At 40.2% G+C, this 18,228-nt stretch overlaps 1 protein-coding gene across 6 annotated transcripts in view; it reads right to left on the bottom strand.

Annotated features, from left to right (window-relative positions):
• RAPGEF5 (Rap guanine nucleotide exchange factor 5) overlaps positions 1 to 18,228 on the bottom strand; it is a 152,373-nt gene that overhangs the window by 80,586 nt on the left and 53,559 nt on the right. For 4 of the 6 annotated variants that reach the window (XM_090142681.1, XM_090142682.1, XM_031590087.2 and 1 more), the window contains 2 exons: positions 9,333 to 9,409; positions 4,194 to 4,319 (listed from right to left, as the gene is read on the bottom strand). In XM_090142681.1, the coding sequence (XP_089998807.1) occupies positions 4,194 to 4,319; positions 9,333 to 9,409 (203 nt within the window). The remainder of the gene's footprint in view (positions 1 to 4,193; positions 4,320 to 9,332; positions 9,410 to 18,228) is intronic. The other 2 variants (XM_090142684.1, XM_031590089.2) reach the window with 1 other exon arrangement.

The raw sequence follows: 18,228 nt of genomic DNA, 5'->3' as shown, positions 1-18,228 counted from the left end.
TCAATGAGCAAACCATTCGTCTCCTTAATGAGAACACTGATTACAAAAGTTGGTAGCCAGTAAATTAAGAAAACTGTTCTCAAATGCCTCTTGTGCTTCAGAAAGAGTACCTGCCCTGCTACGATATAGCTCTTTCATCTTGAATTAGCTAAATCACAGCATCAGTGCCTTCAAGCTCCAGATATGCTCATGCTTTTAAACAGTATGTAACTCTTATTAATACATACGTTAATCTGTAAAGGGATTACAAGGTGGATTTGGGAAACATTTCCCTACTGATGCACTGAAGTGTTGAAATAGCCCCAGACTAGAATATCATTTATGCAGCTGAATAAATGAATTTCATTCTTCAGTCAGTCTCTACACATCAGAGAATCTTAAATTTCCTTTCAATATGAGCGATAATTTGCAGAAAACTTTTTCAGCCCATCTGATTATGAAAACACAGTATAAGAGAACGTTTTTTCCCTATTGTTGAGACTAAAATACATTTGAGTTCTTTTACAGTTTTCATAAAACTGTGACTTTATAAACATGTGGGATTTCTTAATAGGTACAACATTTTACTGCAATGAAATTTCACTGCAAATACTGCACAAACAGCATCAAGTCTCTCATACAGACATTATTTAATGCTTAAAAGACATTCCAAAAATACTGTGTAGTGCAAATATGCCTCAAATGCATCTCAAATGTGTTTGAGCAAAAAGAGCAGTGGCAAATAACTTCAAGTAGCTTTGTGTACATAGCTTGCTTTCTGTAACTGATGCTAAGCAAACTTTTCAAAAAGGTAGACTTTTTATAGCCAAACATTTCAATTCAGATTTTTAATCTATTTTCTGGCAAAGCAATTGTTTTAAAGAACTGAAATATTTAAATAACATAAAAATACAAATACTCCATTTTACATCTCCCTAGGCTTATGAGCACAACTTGCTTGTAATTATATTATTTTTAATCTAGCCCATATTTGAAAATAAAATAATTTCTGTGCACCTTAGATAACATTTTTTATTGTTTAATTGTCAGTATGTTTTTACCTTGTAGGAATGAAACAGCTTAGATAAGAAGCCAAGCTGCCTATTTAGAAGCTTATTTACTACCATTTACTCATTAGCAAAACTGAAGTTTAGGAAGACTAACACATATGGCAGGTTCAGTGCCTTAATTAAGAACCTTACTGTAACACATTTACAAGTGAGAATGGGAAAAAAAACACTATAATTCAGTTTTGTTTCTTTTTCCCCTCGACAAGTCTGTAAGCATTATTACTGTTGGAGCATTTTGCAAACAGTATATTCACCAGAGAGAAGTTTGGCACTGTGCTGCAAAAACTGCCTTAAATTCCAATATGACTCTCTAACCTGTTCACAGCATGCTTGCAGTGCCAGAAACAAATAAGCAGGTCACAAATGATGCAGCTTGTGAATAAAACTTTATAAATTATAGGATTTTTTGAAAAGATTTTTTTTAAGCAAAGCATAAATCTGGAAAAAAAAAAAAGAAAAAGGATAGCATTCAGGAAATTTTAAATCAAAGAATTATAGGCTTTTTGACTTGGGTGCTTCAAGGATGAATTAAAAATGTATGCATGTATAAAATCAGCATATGTATAGCCCGATTTTATGCCCTTCAAACCACATCCAAACTCAAGGAAGCCATTCTTTTTGACACCTAAGTTCCTAAATGAGCAGTATCCTCCCATGAACCACCCAGCTGAAATGTATTTCCTCTCTCCCAGACCTTTTTTTTCAGAAAAAAAATTATTCACTTCTTTCTGAACCAGCAACCCAAATTAATCCATGCTTTGCTTGCTGGTTGTAGGCCATAGACCACAGTCCTCAACATTATGTCTTGAAGAAGGCAGACAGGTATTTTATCTGCTCCCAGACCTCTGCAATAAAGGAAGACCAGACTCTTTTGACTCTCCACTCTCCCATGTAAGTCAAGAAGATCTGTCCTCAGAGTCAGCTGAGGCTGGTCATTAGACCAAGGGATCCTACCTACAGACAAGATAGCCATGACACTCAGAGCGCTCGAGATACAGACAAGTGAAATTTCCCTAAGCAGCTCCACACCTCATCTGTGAGGTGTGATGAGCACGCTACACATCACTCTATAAGAACACCACATCCCGAACTGAACACATTCTTCTTCTAACATTTCAGCAGAACACAAGGGATTGGGCACTAAGCCGATGCCAATGAATCTGCCATCACTTCTGCAGCAGTAGGATGGGGGGAAGGCTGAAAGCTCACATAACTGACATACAGGCAACGCTCACTGCACAGCCTGCCCTGCAATGGCCTGCCACATCGCTCCTCAGAAAGGAGTGGGAACAGCTGCAGGCAGGAGAAGGCTGCCCAGAGCTGACTGCTGCCAGCACACACACGCCAGAGCAGTCTCAGATGGGAAGGGAGGAAGGGAGGGAGAGGAAGGGATGGAGCCTCACATCTTCCTGAACGTTCACGACCTGAGCTCCCACTGCCCCCACCTTGCAAAGCATAGGGTTTTTTTTTCTATTGAAAGCAAAGTACTTGAGTAAGCTAAACTGAGAAGCCTGTGGCACATCTTGCCCACTTTCAGCTCTGCCTTCTTGGTGCCCATGCCCAAAGAAAGCAGCGAGCTTAGCAAATAACCCACGCAAGAAATAAAGGCTGCATGAGGAATAACCTGTGTTTTGCCCATAAAGGATCTCAAACAACTTTTGTATTTCCTGGCACCTCTTAGGTCTAACCACACACCCTTGTTCAAGAGCAGTAACTGCTGCATTATACCACTCAGCCAGCTTGACTGAGCTCCGGCTAAACTGGAGCCATTCGCCCCCTAAATAGCAGCAATTGCAAAGTATCATACTTTTCAAATGAGAAGAAAAGCTGAGCACTTCTTTCCTTTCCATTTATAGAGCTGTGCTGTAATCTGCATAGCTGCAGAACTGCAGCTGACACCCTCTGCAGTGACTGGAGCAAGCAGCAAAAACACCACTGTATTTTTGGAGTACCAGTCTACCTCTCTTCTATACCTCAGAGCCTGTAATCTTGCTTCAAAATCCCAAAACACAATTAGAAATCTTTCCTGGATTAAAATCGTCTTTACTTAAGCTTCTAACCTTTTAACTGCACTTTGCTGATACATTTTGTAGATACATGGAAATTCTGCCAGCTGTCCACAGCTAGTGGATCAGTGAGGAGCAATTCAGTCTCAGGGATCTGAGCTTCACTAAGTACTCTTCTCCTATGTGCACACCTACTGATACAACTACATTTTTAACTACACAGGATTAGAACTTCTATGCTGCTGAACAGAACGGTGTGAAGCTCTGAAATAGGTTTGATTCTTCTCTTTTCCTTTGTACAGTCTTACTACAGTAGGAAGGAGCTCGCAGATGAGATGAAAGTAATTATTTTCTAAAGCATAGGTCTTTCTTCTGCTGTCCAGTGAGTACAAAATGGAAGACATTACATATATATTACTGCAAGATACGTGAGGACAAGGTATGATTTTTGTTTCTTGAAGTTATTTGCCTGGGATTCTTTAACTGAACATGCAATCAGAACAGAAATCTTTACTAGGAGAATAAAAATAGAATACATTGTGCTATAAGCAGAGCAGTCATATTTTAGTGCATTTTCCAATCCAGTTATTAACATCTGAATAAGTGCTTTCGGAAGCATTAAACAGAATAGTACTTTCTCCAGTGTGACTTTTGATTGAAAGTACATATTTTTATGAAACTTCTGAATCCCCTACCCTTTTCAATTCACACCAGAAAGTACCACTCAATACTTCCTTCTAAAGCAGCAAAGTAATTTTCTTCAAGACAATTTAAATTGAGTACTTTAAGCACTTGTATACCTCACCCATTCTGTCACTACATCCTAAAAAAAAAAAAAAAAAAGACAAACACTTCATATTCACTAACAACAATTTGATGGAAAGCATCCTGAAATAACTTGCCATTTCACCATGCATAAGATATTTATAATCGTAACAGACTTAGAGACAACATAATAATTTAAATGTGTAGACAATTATTGAATTCAATGCACTTCAGAGATATGTAAACGACAGAAGAGAACTGCTGTAGTTCCATGACTAATGCGTGACCTGACCATCAAGCTTTACTGTTTCCTAACCTAAATCTCCCTCCCTACCAGAAACAAACAAGAAAACCCAAACAAGAAACGTCTTACTTGTTCAGTCTTCTCTGGTTGCTTTCTATCCGCCTGCAAAAACTGACAGTTTTCTCGTGCCAGCTTCTGGACCAGCTCAATTCGTCCAATGTCATCTCTCTCCTGAAGCTTGCACAAAACCCCTGCCTTAAGGGTGGGAGAAAGAGCAAACAGATACTTAAATCCACAGTCCCAGGACATGGCACTGCCACAGGATTTCAACTTTAAAAGAAACGCATCTGTTTGATCATATTTGCTGAACTCTGTGCCACTTGCTGAGCACAGACTAACTGCTGCTGCCAGGGAAACAACTCAAGAAGAGCTGGGGCACATCTGACTCTCCAAATGTATCTACTCTGGAGGAACAAGGAAGGGCTAACTAAATCAAGTGCTACTATGTGTGTGACTGATATGCTGTGTTTTGTTTGTTCCTGTCAGCCTGTTTCCTGTTACATCAGAGAAAAAGAGCAAGAGGTTAAAAACTCATGGGAAAGTTAGCCAGGAACGGCCCTGGAAAAAGAAGGAAGAGCAACACAGTCACTCCTAAAAATAACACGCTGCAGCTCCCAGCTCTGCCTCCAACAATGTTTCATGCATTCAAGCTGTAGGAGTTAAAGTTGTGCAACATTTATTTATTCTCCATGTAACAAATTACATAGTTCAATTCTGTTTAGGGAAGAAGATCAGGTTCTCTATTAAAAAACATTATATAACTGTTTTTTTCCCTTTAATATTCTGTCAGTTATTCAAGCTATGCTGATAGCATACCACCATAACATCCAGTACTGGTTGTCTTTACAAAAATGCTGTATATATGAAGACATACAGGTACGCCAGACCCATCCTTCAAAATTAGCTGACAAGGGCTAAATTGCTCACAGCAGAGCTGATGGCTGACACAGCTTTTGCATTGAAAGCTGCATGGTTTTATTTGCCCAGATGTTTCCTGGTGGAAGAATACATGCCTTGGGAGGGCCAAGCATGTGGCATGGCTCCATTACTGCTATATGACTTCAGAAGCAGCCTGCAAATAAACCTTTTCTCTCCACTCTTTTCTTTCTACTGCTCACCCTGAGTTTTACTAAATCAGTATTTGCTCAAAAGTCCATAAAACATCTTGCAAGTCAAAGCCAAAGCCCTAGGATGCTCCACCAACATGCAGTGCCATGCGGGCTTTGGTCCATTGGCCTTGAGAAACTTCTGCCCATGACAGCTGAAGCATGAAAGTGGCAATCCAAGCTACTGATCCTACAGCCCACTGCTTTCTCCAAGGAAGAGGGAAATGTAGAGTAAGGTTTCAACAGCTGGAGCAGGTAACAAATCCACTGCTTGATGCTGATGGAACATACAGGCTTCCCTCCTGAATCCAAAGAGTCATCCCTACTGAATTATTTGAAATAAAAATATCACATGCCTTTTTTGTACTCTACAGTAGACATTTTAAATAGTCAGATGAATTGTTTGCTAAAATTCACATTTTTGTCCAGTAATACACACAGGGAGTTTGGGCCATTATCACAGACCTGGCTGAGATCAGACATCTGCACTACAGAGCTTTGATTTTGTGAGAACGCCAGCTAAAGCCAAACCTGCTTATTTCATGGCTGAGGGATGCTTCTAGCAGAGTGTAACATCTGTGTGCTGTAATCCCTGCAGGCTAAGGACAACTCAAAGCTTTACAGCTATCAAAGCTTTGGGTCCATGAAGATTTACATACTTTCTATGTCTGGGCTATAACTACTGGGGAGGCACCTTTCACACCTTCCACCCAGACAAGTCAGGCCATGATCTATGAGAAGCAAAGATGGTTACAAGTCCCTGCACATCAAATGTCAGATGGACAACAAGCAGAAATGCCCTGTTCACTCTGCTGAACAAATATGTATTGATTCCCAGTGCATGAAGCAAAGCCCAAAGGTTAAAAACTCTTATTTTAAGCTGCGGAAGAGGGATTTCTGTTTTGGGAGAAACAACTGGCTTCAGTATGTTCAACTGGAAGGAACATTGTGGAGAACAGCAACTTTCTGAATACGTGGTCCTTGCTTTTCTTTGTATGTTCAGACAGAAGGTACTGTTGCTTCCTATGTGGGTGAGCACCCCAGCAAAAAATAAACTCTCTGACACTAATACTGCCTGTATTCAAATGGGAAACTTCTTTAGAGAATCCTATCATCCTGTTTCAAATAACCACCAAGAAGAAAGAATATTTTTTAACATGCCCCTCCTCCAGCAGTCTTCCAGAGGGTAAAAAGCCAACTAAAAAATTCCTGAGAAAGACAGAGTTCTATCAAGTTAAATGTACATGCTAGGCTCTAGAAGTAAATTACACACTTGAAAAACAAAATGCTAAATGTGTTGTTTTATAACTAAGGATAAAAATATGAGCCTTTCACTTTAAATTCTGATTTTCTCAATTATACCAATTTTCTACTATCAATCTTTCTGCTAAGTAATATGAGAAAGCATTCAGCTCAACTAATTAAGTAATCAATGACAACTTCTAAAAGGTGGTTGGGAAGATACTGTTAGAGTCTCATACAACCAGTCATTTTCATTTGTCAATATAAATCTAATTTCCAAGAAATACCTCTAAAGCTGTTAAGGAAAAGGGTAAATACCGACCATTCTATTTGCACAGTGCAGTCTTGATTTGTCTTCTGTGCAGGCACACAGCCTCCAAAATCCTGCATGCCCAAATATTTCTGCTTAATCCTCCAATTCACATATACCAACCAAGTTGCTAGTACCAACTTATTTGAAGGTGAAAATTATGAGCTTGTATATTTTAACACACATTAGTTTAATGAATGATAAAAAAAGTATGTAGAACCTCACAGGAAGACTTCACTAATATTTACAGTGCAAATTACTATAATTGCAGGTGTTTCTAGAATATTTGAAATGAAATAAGAAAGTTTAACTGGAAGAAAAATGAATTAGTCACTACTGAGGTTGGAAAAGGAAAGATGCTGACAATGCCTTTTTGTTTCTCAGCACATCCACTGGAAAATATTCCCTCTGCAAAATCCTTAATATGCCAGGGGTGACATGGCAGTGACTTAAGGCATCCCTATGGAACGTTATTTAAGAAACAATCCATTTAAAAATCTCACATTTTTTTCCAGTCTTCCACCAGCTTTGTGCATTACTGAGGTAAGTCAATTCTGTGTCAAGCAGAGCAGTGTTTAGAGCAGGCATCACACCTTTAGATCCTGCTAACAGAAGAGATTTGTGTTGTTTGAACTGTACAACTATGTCCTTTGCATCTGTTGAAAACATAATTATTGCAAGTTTCCGCTTTGATCAGCCTGAAAACTAAATACCGGTATGTCACTGCCTCAACAGATCATTTACTTTGCTCCAGTCACCTGCACAGTCTCACTAAAGTAAAAAGAACATTCAAACCCTTCGCCCAAACTGTACCCAATGTTTGCAGAATGCCGTTTTTATGGGACTGACAAACAAATTAGAGCAACGGCTGCTTTGATAATGCCACTGTTCTACTCCCAGTTGAGTTCTTCAACACTTTCCTTAACTGCTCAGTTAATAATTAATTGTAAATGCATTTCAAATTCTTTCAAACTTCAGAAGCTGATTTGCAGCCGAATGAGAGATGAATAAATCAGTATTAACCATTCTTTTTCATTATCATCCGCCCATGTAATCCTACTAGCTGTCTACTTATAAGCTTTGAGCAACCAATGTAGTCTTTTCTTTTATATCTCTTATATAAATGTAAACAAGCACTTCCCAAAAATAGCAACTACATGGACTGTTCCAAAAGTAATACCTCCTATTTTATTATACTGGCCCACAGCCTCAGAGGCAGATGTTGGTGGTATGGCAGTAGATGTTGAATAACTATTCTAACAATATTCTGTTACACGTTGCTACTGCGTGACAGATGGCAGCAGTGGGGTAGTCTGACAGAATGGCATTTGCATTTAACATGGAAATGTGAAAAAGGGTACCCACTGACATTCAGTGATGCTGGTGGATGTGAGCACAGTGAGGCAGTGGGTTGTGCATTTCAGCAGTGGCAACAGTGGTCACCTCCACTGATTCAGATTTTTACTAGAGCGGCATGCAGGCTCTTGTTTACCACTCCTGAAAATGTACAGCTAATGGTGGTGACTGTTGAAAAATCATGTTTTGTAGCTCTATCAAAGAGTGCTCTTTGTATCTGTTGTAATTTCCATGAAAAATAGTAGGAGGCATTACTACCAAAGCTTCCAGCAGACCCTCCTGTGCTTGAGAGAGCCTGCATCTCAAAAGGGTTCAGGTACTGCTAACATGACTGCATAGAACAGGGTTGCTCACAGACATCATTACAAATCCCATCCCTCTCACGTACAGCTTTTTAGTTAGCAAAATGTTAGGAGAGAAATCAGAGACAAGAGCTACAGTTTGTATTCATCAGGAGAAGAAATTGTGACAACTGGTGGGAAGCAAAAGATTTTCAAGAAGAACAGAAGAAACAAAAAAAAAAAACCAAACAGTCAAGACTGGGAGAAACCAATTTTAAATTAAAAACAATAATCAGTATCAATATAATGTGCAATATAATTATGCACAGTTCAAATATGTGAACGGAATGATTGAATGAGCTAAAGATTAATCCAAAAAGATTCACAGAATCAACAGGGATAAGAAATCCCGCAATAAATTACTGAAGAGCGTAGTTTTATTTCTTCTGAGTAATATCTAGAAGTATGCTTTGGTTGTCAATGGGGATAGTTAAGGAAGGAAAGAAAGACGTTGTTTCTTACACTCAAGCGACTCTTAAGTATCTTCATTTCATTGCATGTCTACTTACAGTGATTAAAATTCAATCAAAATGTCATATGCTCTTGCCTCTTAAAACACAATTCATTTTATTTTCACATCTGGTATGTGCTATGTGTATCATCCAGAAAGAGCAGAGAGAGTTTAAAAATGCTGTCTGATTCCAACATCAGGGGACTAATTCCCAGGGTGACCATCAGTCTTATTCTAAATAGCCATATAAGACAATATCCAGAAGACTTCTACTTCCTACATCTCCCTGCTCAGATCATTGAGGAAAATCCATTTTCCAGTGCTAAAGAGCTATCAAAAGCAGATCCTTCAGCTTGTAGACTTGAAAAAGTTTCTAAGATGCCATTAATCTTACACATTTACCTGAGCATCAGAGGCACTCCTGAGCTCTTCCAGCCCTCTTATTTCTTGACCGCTGTGTTCTTCATTCTGATGAATTGCTAAAATAAGAAAGAGAATGTGTTGGAAGCAAGCATGTTTAAATCACAAGCAGCACCAAAGCAGCACATGGCCCATTCCAGATCAAACAGGATGGCCATTAAACCAATGTGGTTCCAAGTTTAGCTTTCTAGTCAAGTCATTGAGTAGTTTTGGAAAACCTCCTGTATGGACTTGTTTTTAATCTAGGCAGTAAAATGCAGTACTGAGTAGTTATATTTCTGCTACTAAGATATTCCTGATAAAGCAGTGGAATTTAAGGAACTTGTCTATATACTATAACAAGACCCAGCGACTCACAAAGAATGAAAAACAGAAATCCCTTTATTTTCATCTAATTGCAGAAGGTCAACTCAGACTAAACAAAATAAGCAGATTTACCCTTCATCTCAGCATTGGAAAATTCTTTGTAAGCAAAGTGATCTTAATCTCAACAAACACCACCATTACTCACGAAAGTCACCTCCTCCATCCTAAGATATCTGAACCAGTCATCAGTCTGCACCTGATCTGCCACTGCTTGTTTGAAAGCAAGCATCACCAATCTTGCTTTGCCTTAAAATTACATCTGTAAAGTGAAGCTGCCTGGGATCTGACCGCTGAACAAATCAGTATGCAGGCAGCAGGACAATGGTTGGCAGGCAGAAGTTGGAGCCTCATCAGTCACTCTCACCATAGTTCTCCTTAGCCTAACCCTTCGGACACAGCCAGGTTAACACAGTCAAGCTGATGCATGGAGTTGAAGCCATGAGATCTGGCACGCTGAGTCTGCTACAGGCATGAGGCACAGTCAGCCCAAGCCTCAGGCAGCATCCAGAATGTTAAAAAAGAACTAACTTTAGACTGTTCTTGAATTCCAACTAAAGGATACGGATTTATTCTTTTACTACAGGATTTCTGCTGACATTGGTATGCCAAATAGGGTACGATGCTTCTTTCTCCCCACCTCACACAGTTATATTATTAAAAAAATAAAATTAATATAGAAGTAATTTCAAAAGGAGGAAAAGTAATTTTATCAATACATTTTATTCTGTTCAGGAATCTGTTTCAAGCAGTTTAAAAAAAAAAAAAAAAAAGGCAAAAAAACCACCAATCAGAAGTCTGGTACAAACCTTCACTGGGTTTGCTGACATCACTTGACTCTCTACAGCTACCTGAAGGGAGGTTTGTGAGGTGGGGGTGAGCCTCTCCTCCCATGTAATTAGCAATAGGACTAGAGGGAATGGTCTCAAGTTGTGCCATGAGAAATTCAGGTTGGATGTTAGGGAATACTTCTCCAAGAGAGTGATCAGGCACTGGAACAGGCTGCCCAGAGAGGTGGTGGAATCACCATCCCTGGAGGTGTTCAAGAAATGTTTAGTGTTGTATTGAGGGACTTGGCTTAGTGGAAAATATTGGTGAGAGTTGGATGGTTGGACTGGATAATCTTAGAGGTCTTTTCCAACCATGGTGATTTTATGATTCTATAAAAGCCAAGCCCTAGAATTCAGGGCAAATGCTGAAAACATGGGGTCAATCTTTAGATGTAATAGAAAGCATTTATAATCTGGGTTAAATTGCAGTAGAATTTAAAGACAGACAAAACCAAAATGTGATAGTACCACTGCAATGTATCCATGCTCTAGGCTGGGAAAGCAACAACCCAACAAAGACACAACCAGAATTACAGCCCCAAAAGCTCTGTGTAGCCCCTGCTTTCCTGTCCCAGGTTTCTCAAGAGGGCCTACTCCATCCTACCACATCAGGGATCTGTGCAGCCCCTTCTTTTGTGACCTCTCTCCCAGTATTCTTCTTCCCAGAGCTGTAACTGCACAGGGCATAAAGAATTGATATGCCAAATACTGCTCAAAACAGCAGGTAAGAGGCAGGAGTGTTTCAATGCCATAAGGTGCTAATGAATAAAAAATATTGATAAAAAAATAATAACAAATGGTTGAGAATTGCTCAAGACTGTATTAGCAGAAATAGAGCATTTCCTCAACTCTCACTTTCCTGGTTTCTCCTAGTCACAAATGGTCAAAACATCTCTTCAGATGCTGACGGCTAATCATGGTATTTCCAGGTCAAAGTAAATCCGTGGGTCCAGGCAGCTTCTCCTAGGCATGCTGTAACCAGTTGTAATGAAGAAATGACAAGCAGCCCACAGTCAATTCCTTGTCACCCAGCATCAGCCCCTAGGACTACTCTGACCAAAACAAGTTGGCCAACTATAGAGGAAGGCATGTGCTATTGCTACTTTGGCTGTCAGAACAGCAAAGGGACAGCATAGGAACTATCGACAACAGCAGGCATGGAGGGTTGCAGGGAACTGCATCTTTCAGCAGGCACAGAGGAGGAGGAGGGTGCACACTCCCAGCCTGCACAGCACTAATGTCCTTGGGTGTTGAACAATTTTAGTGTGAGAAATTTTAAAGCTGACGAGAAAATGGCCATGGTTAGGACATACGCTAAACAAATCCATTAAAAAAAAAAAAAAAAGTATTTTTGTCAGCAATTTCACAGCTCAACTCTAAAAAAGCTGAAAAAGTGGATAATCCAAACCCAGCTCTCCTTGGCTGCAGTACTGTTTAGACTGTGTAAGGAATGTAGGAAAGAACCAGTAAATATTTTCTTATAGGAAAAAAAGGAAAGTCCCAGACCTCACACTGACATGCTCCTGGCTCTCTTGGGAGAGAGGGAGTAGTCAGCCTCTTTTTCATGAAGTTTCCATCACAAACTTGGTTGCTGCATCCTCTCTGTCTCTCACTGAAACATGTAAGGACCAGCCATGGTTTGAGCCCTTCAGCTACATTCAGGGGATAACACTTAAGGAATCAGACCATCAGTATATTTTTTCCACCACAAGAATACAGCTCGTTGAAGGCTGAAGTGGCCACACCGGTGAATAACAATCCTTAATTCTATTTTGATGGTTCCAGTACAAAAAAGGTTACTACATATTTTTTATATAAAACAAAGAAAAAATAAAACAACATAAATCTCTTAAATACTCCTATATAGTTAAAAAATGTATGTTCACATAGGTCATCAGATGCAGCAAGAAACTAATTGTTGTATTTCCTCACCCAGTGCCATCTTACAGACAGCCCCTCAATTCCCACCCAGGAAATCACTCTATGGCAGTAGCCTTGGTACTGCCCCAACAGGCTCTTGTGCATGCAATACACATTCAGCCATAAAATGTAAGAATTCAAGGATAATTTTCCATTTAGGGACAGCTGGCTTTATATTTTTTAACAAAAAGGCTTGACATTGCAAATTCAGTCATAGGAAAAGCGACAGGAAGGCTAGGGTGGGATGGGAAAGCATTTCCCAGGCAAGTGTTGATTCTGGGACAGTTCCCTAAAACTGTAGCATGTAACACAAAGAAGTTGTGAATTTTGGAGCTGGACCAACCACTGCCTTCTCTGCCAGCATAAGCCCTGGTTCTCTCTTTGCCACACCAGTACCCAGCACACCTGACAAAGCAGCAGTTCCAGGGAAAGGCAAAGGCAGTTTACCCTGATATGTTAGTATCTGCTTAATGTTATGTTTGCATTCAGCCTTGAAACCACAGAAAGAAAAAAATGCAAATGAATGTGCACTGGCCAGTTCTCTTTTCTATCTGCAACACTTCTCTTTTGGTCAATAAGAGAGGTCACCAGGAATAAAATAAAAAGACATTAAAGGAGCATTAGCTTGTTAATGTGCAGTTCCAATGTGTCCATTTGCAAATTAGCCTAGGGAATTTCAGATGTTGATTTTTTATGATCACTTAAGGATCACAAGGGTCATTATCTGATCCAAGTCCCTTGTATCCATATGGACTGTAGCTGAGCTTTATCTAGAGGATTCTTCCATAAAACCAACACTGGAATTGAAAGTACTTGAAGAAGGAAGCTTTGTCCTTTAGCAATTTGACTTCAGCTCATTAAATCAACAGAAAAAAATAGCAAAGAAGTAAAAGTAAATCATGCTGTATAGCTATATCAGCAAGATCAGTCATTGCAAAGGAGTCAGAAGGGAGAGGGAACATAACCATGGCTGACATGGGAACTGAGAACAACCTTTGAGTCAACAGTACTGATTGCTGCTCTTCCCGCTTTCGCAGCCTCACTTCAAACTTTAAAGCAGATTTAAGGCACAGGAAGAGATCTGTCTCCCTCAACAGCACTAGAGAACACCAAAGGGCTCTTTGCAGCTGGACTCAGTGTGCAGCACTGAGGTCCTCCCAGCACCCAGAGGAAGCACCCCACCTGGCCCTGAGGCTGCATAGCACTCTGCTCCTAGGTGGGCTGCTCTTCATGGCCCCAGACCTGAAGGTAAACCATATTTGACTTTTAAAAGTCACATCTTACAATTCACACTATTGCATTTTGAATAGCATTTTGTGCTATTCAAATAGCAGCATCTTTCACCTAAGTGAATTTGGAAAGGACAGTTAAAAAAAAAAGAAAAATCCACCCATAAAGCAACTCCTGGAACCCAAGGAATTCCAATCTTCCCAGAGGCTTTGCTCTATTGTGCAGCAATCCAGCATGCTTCCTCTGCTATAAATGAAGTTTCTTCTTTCTGCCCCTTCTGGTTGCCAAGATAACCTCCCTGAGACAAACCCCTGCGCTATCGCACAAGCTCTGCAGCCAGCCTGCCTGAACAATAACACCAGCAGAGGTGTGAACTTCCTCCCTTTGGCTCCACAGGGTGTGAACTCCAAAAGCTAATTATCTAAATGATTCAGTGGGGACCCGCCACCCCCACCAACCATTTTGCTGCAGGACAGAGCAGCATGGCAGGCGTGGACATCTGTCCTCCACCATGGCCACTCCAAAGCCAGCTCCCCACAAAACAGGCTGTCCTTCCAGCTGTAACACGACTGGGGTTTGTTCAGCTGGTGATGGATTGCTGTAAGCTCGACTGCGTTTGATGTCCTGGTTGAGAACAGAGCACTCTGTCAGCAGGCAGCAGAGGGGACAGGGCATTTCTGACAGCCTGTAAGCTCGCTCTGAAGCCCAGCCATGGCACCAGGACTGCCTGCCTTCTGGGAACTCATAAACCTTGCCTTTGGCAGATACACTGCTTACATTGCACTGCCCTAGGCTGCTCTCAAGACTGATCCCACTGAGCACTGCGAGCCCCCAGGCACAGCCTGGCAACACCTGTCAGTTAGGAAAGAGATGTCCCCACGGTGGTGTGGAAGCAGCTCTGCCTCTGCACTTAGCTTGGTCTCTCCTTAGACTATGCCTTTCATACTTCAGCAGTGCCTTCATTTCAAATAAGAATGCTCATTTATTACTTACTGTTGTTCTTTAACCTGCTAACATCCTCCAACACCAAACTATTTCACCCTTTGTAAGATTTCAATCCTACCGTGTGATTAAACTTTTTATTGTATAGGTAAAATGGATATGTATGCATAAATACATGCATATATAAATACATGTAATTGGACGAGATGATCTTAGAGGTCTTTTCCAATCTTAATGATTCTGTACACATTCATCATTCATATCTATAATTTCTTCTAGCCAACAAGGCACCAATATGCCCTCTGTAGATAGAATGTTGTTTATTTGACAAGCCAGCAGATTTTCACTCTCCTATCCCTGCTGAATGGTTATAGGCTATTTTTCTGTTCCTGTTCACTGCTGAAAAGACCTAGGGAATCTCCAAGAAAATTCCCTGGGGGAAGCATTCAATGCTCTGAACTGCCAACAGCCTGCACCACTTGATTTATCATCTGCTCCTGGGAAGTTCACAACTTCCAGCATTCTTCTTATAACTCAATTTTTTTTTTTTAATAAGTGTGTTTCTCTCTTTTTCCCCCTCCCTAAGGAAGTTCATAGCTTTCCAGAAGTAGCAAAAAAATGTTTTTGTTTTTGTTTTTTTTTTTTCCAAAGAGCACATCATTCTAAGCCCACTTCATGGTTTTTGAAAACTTTCTTATTCGAACAACAAAGCTTGTTGTTCTTCATGGAGAGGGTAGAGAGGGCTCCAGAGAGGTTTGTTACTATGGCAGCTCCAAGCTGTTTGACAATGTTATAATGTTTGCTGATGCTTATTAATTTATCAGGATGGGAAAAAAAAAAATGGCTTGTATTGATTCCATTGGGGAAAATAAAAGCCACATCCTCTACCTTACATAAGGCACTAGTGCTGAGAGGTGGAAAGGAGCTGAGCTGCAAGTAAATGCTACACAAACCCCAGATTTGGGGGACCATGTTAAGGCAGACCAGGTCCTCACACATACATACTCTGTATTTTCCAAGTCTTATTTCCAGATAGAAAGAAGAAAAACAACAAGCAGTGAACAACTCTGAAATCACCAAAAGCTGCATATACAGCACAGTGATAATCCCAGAAATAAAACCTTCCAACTGAGAACTGGTTCTTTATTTACCATGAAACTGTGATCCTTTGCTGGAAATTACTGAAAAGAGAAAGCTTTTTAAGCTCATCCTTAACATGATTCCTTTTATTAGCAATACAAAATTTGCCTTTGAGCTTTCTCATTCCTTCCCACTATGTCTGCATATATATATGCAAATTATTGTGCAGATTTCCCTTCTCTGAGTACACCACATATCTCTGAAACAGTTGGCAGGCCCTTGGGGGGTGTCGCCCAGACAGCTGTGCAATCAGCTGAGTAAATCAGCTAATTAAAGAAACAAAGAGAATGCAAAAATTATTAAAGAGACGCCAGTTTACAATATTGTTCAGCACCTCTGTATCTAAAAAAGCACAGCAAGCATAGGATGGAATAAAGGTGCTTGTAAATTTGAGAATGAACTACTGCCAAAATGACAACGACGCCAGTTTCACTCAAACATTAATCTGGAATTCATGGCTTTTGTTCTTACTAATGCTTTGCAGTTTAAATCAACTTAATATACATTATTTCAGCATTTTAAATGGACAAAATACAAGCAATAATGTCAGTTCCATAACTGATTTCAGTATGTAAAAAATGGTCATTAACTTCTCCTTGACCTTAGGTGTAGAACTAATATTGAATTTGCACAGAGGGTCCTCATTATGCTTGTCTAGCTTCCATCCAGAAGAAATAAGATCCCAAGGGTCTTAGTGCTACAAGCCATTCCTCAGAACTCAAATAGGAAACAGGACTCCTTAAGATTATGCAAAAAACATTTCCTCTCATTGCAGAATTTATCAAAAGGAACAGATAACAGAAAGGGTAGGAATCTGAAATCTAAGCAGAGCAAAGCCAGGCTGGTAAGAAAGGAGGCTGACAGATGTAGATTTGGTCTGTCTGATCCACACATCATTAAAGCACCGTTCCTTTTCACTGCATCTGAACAACCACAGGAAGGGCAAACCTCATTCTGAATTAGACTCAGGCCCGCCTATGTTATATAGCCATTGTAAATTAAAGAATGAGAAAGCAACCAATATTTCCCAATTTTCCAATTTCTGGCTCATGGCCAGAAGCCTTGGCTGCCGTTCTTTCCACATTCTAGTACAATGCTTCTGCTAGAAAGTTCTGTTTATTTTAACTGACCCTTTCATTTGGTTTTGAAGGTCCATATTTTATCCAAAATGGCAGTGCATTGGAAGAATGGGATTTGTAATCTCTGGCTAAACAAGGGGGGGAGCTTCCTACCAGATAGTCTGGCCAGGGGAGGTTTGGTTTTCATTGCCAGACACACCATGATACATACAAAGGAGAAGTCACATTTTACACATGCTTTGTGAATGTATGAGCTCGTATCATTTTTTTTTTTTTCCAATCAAGGAGAAAAGAAGTGCAGAATGAGTAGCAAACAGTATAGGATTACTATATAACTAGACAAAACTGATATTCTTCATAGAAACAGGAGTTCAAGGGAAACCATTCAATGGCTGAATGCACAAAACTTTGCATTTTACCCAGTGCATTTAAACATTTATTCTCATCAGCATTTTTAAATAAAAATAATAACAATCAAGCACTAATGAATGGATCTCTAACAGTACTGCTTGAAACAAAGTGCTAAAAAAAGTGGAGGAGATCCCAACACATGACGAGCATGCATGGAGAGAAGCTGGGGGCAAGTTGTTCAGATGGGAGGTGCAGGCATGCACAAGGGACAGTGGCAGAACAGGCTGGTGAAAAATGAAACGCCACGCTCTGCTCCATGGCAATATCCTACGTGCATGGCCAGGAAAGGAACAGGAAACAAAGAGGACTCTGAACAAATACATTCTGTAAGCTCTACAAATGCCTCTTCCAATGGACTAGAAACAAAGCATTCAGCCAGGGACTGCATTTTCGCACAGTTCTTGTCTTTTTGACCTTACCATGCAATCCCTTTCTGCGTATTTGCAAAACATCTGTCATCTATGCAGCTATTTTTTATTGCTCATTTTTACATGCAAGCGCTTTATAAATCATGCAGAAATAACAACACCCAAATTCTGAAACAACTACAGAAGAACTGGCCATCTCCTTGCCAAATCACGGGGTGGTACAATCCAGGTGGTCACCACACCAGCCACAGCACAGCAGAGCATAGTAGAGCATGTCCAGGCTGCACAGCACTAAGAGTAGCGCTCCTCAGTGCCGGAGGCAGCCTGAGCCCACCTTCTTGGTATGCCTGTGCTCAAGGGCAGTGAGAGAAACCCACAGGACGCACTGGGCTATTCGGGTGGGCATTGCCTTCAATAAACCATGAAACTTTTGGAAAGGATCATTTAAAGAAGCCAAACAAATGACCTCCCTTAGTTTAAGGCATCGTATCCTCAAAATACAATGTAATTTTTAAAATATTACTGTTTTCAGGTACAACTTTTATGCTTTTTAACCCCATTTCAATGGGAAAAGATAAAGTTACTGAGACCAAGC

Source organism: Phasianus colchicus, chromosome 6 (assembly GCF_987193195.1).
Source record: "Phasianus colchicus chromosome 6, bPhaCol1.hap1.1, whole genome shotgun sequence".
Lineage (NCBI taxonomy): Eukaryota > Metazoa > Chordata > Aves > Galliformes > Phasianidae > Phasianus > Phasianus colchicus.
The sequence above is the reverse complement of the archived record's forward strand: the minus strand, read 5'-3'. Positions and strand labels throughout refer to the sequence as shown.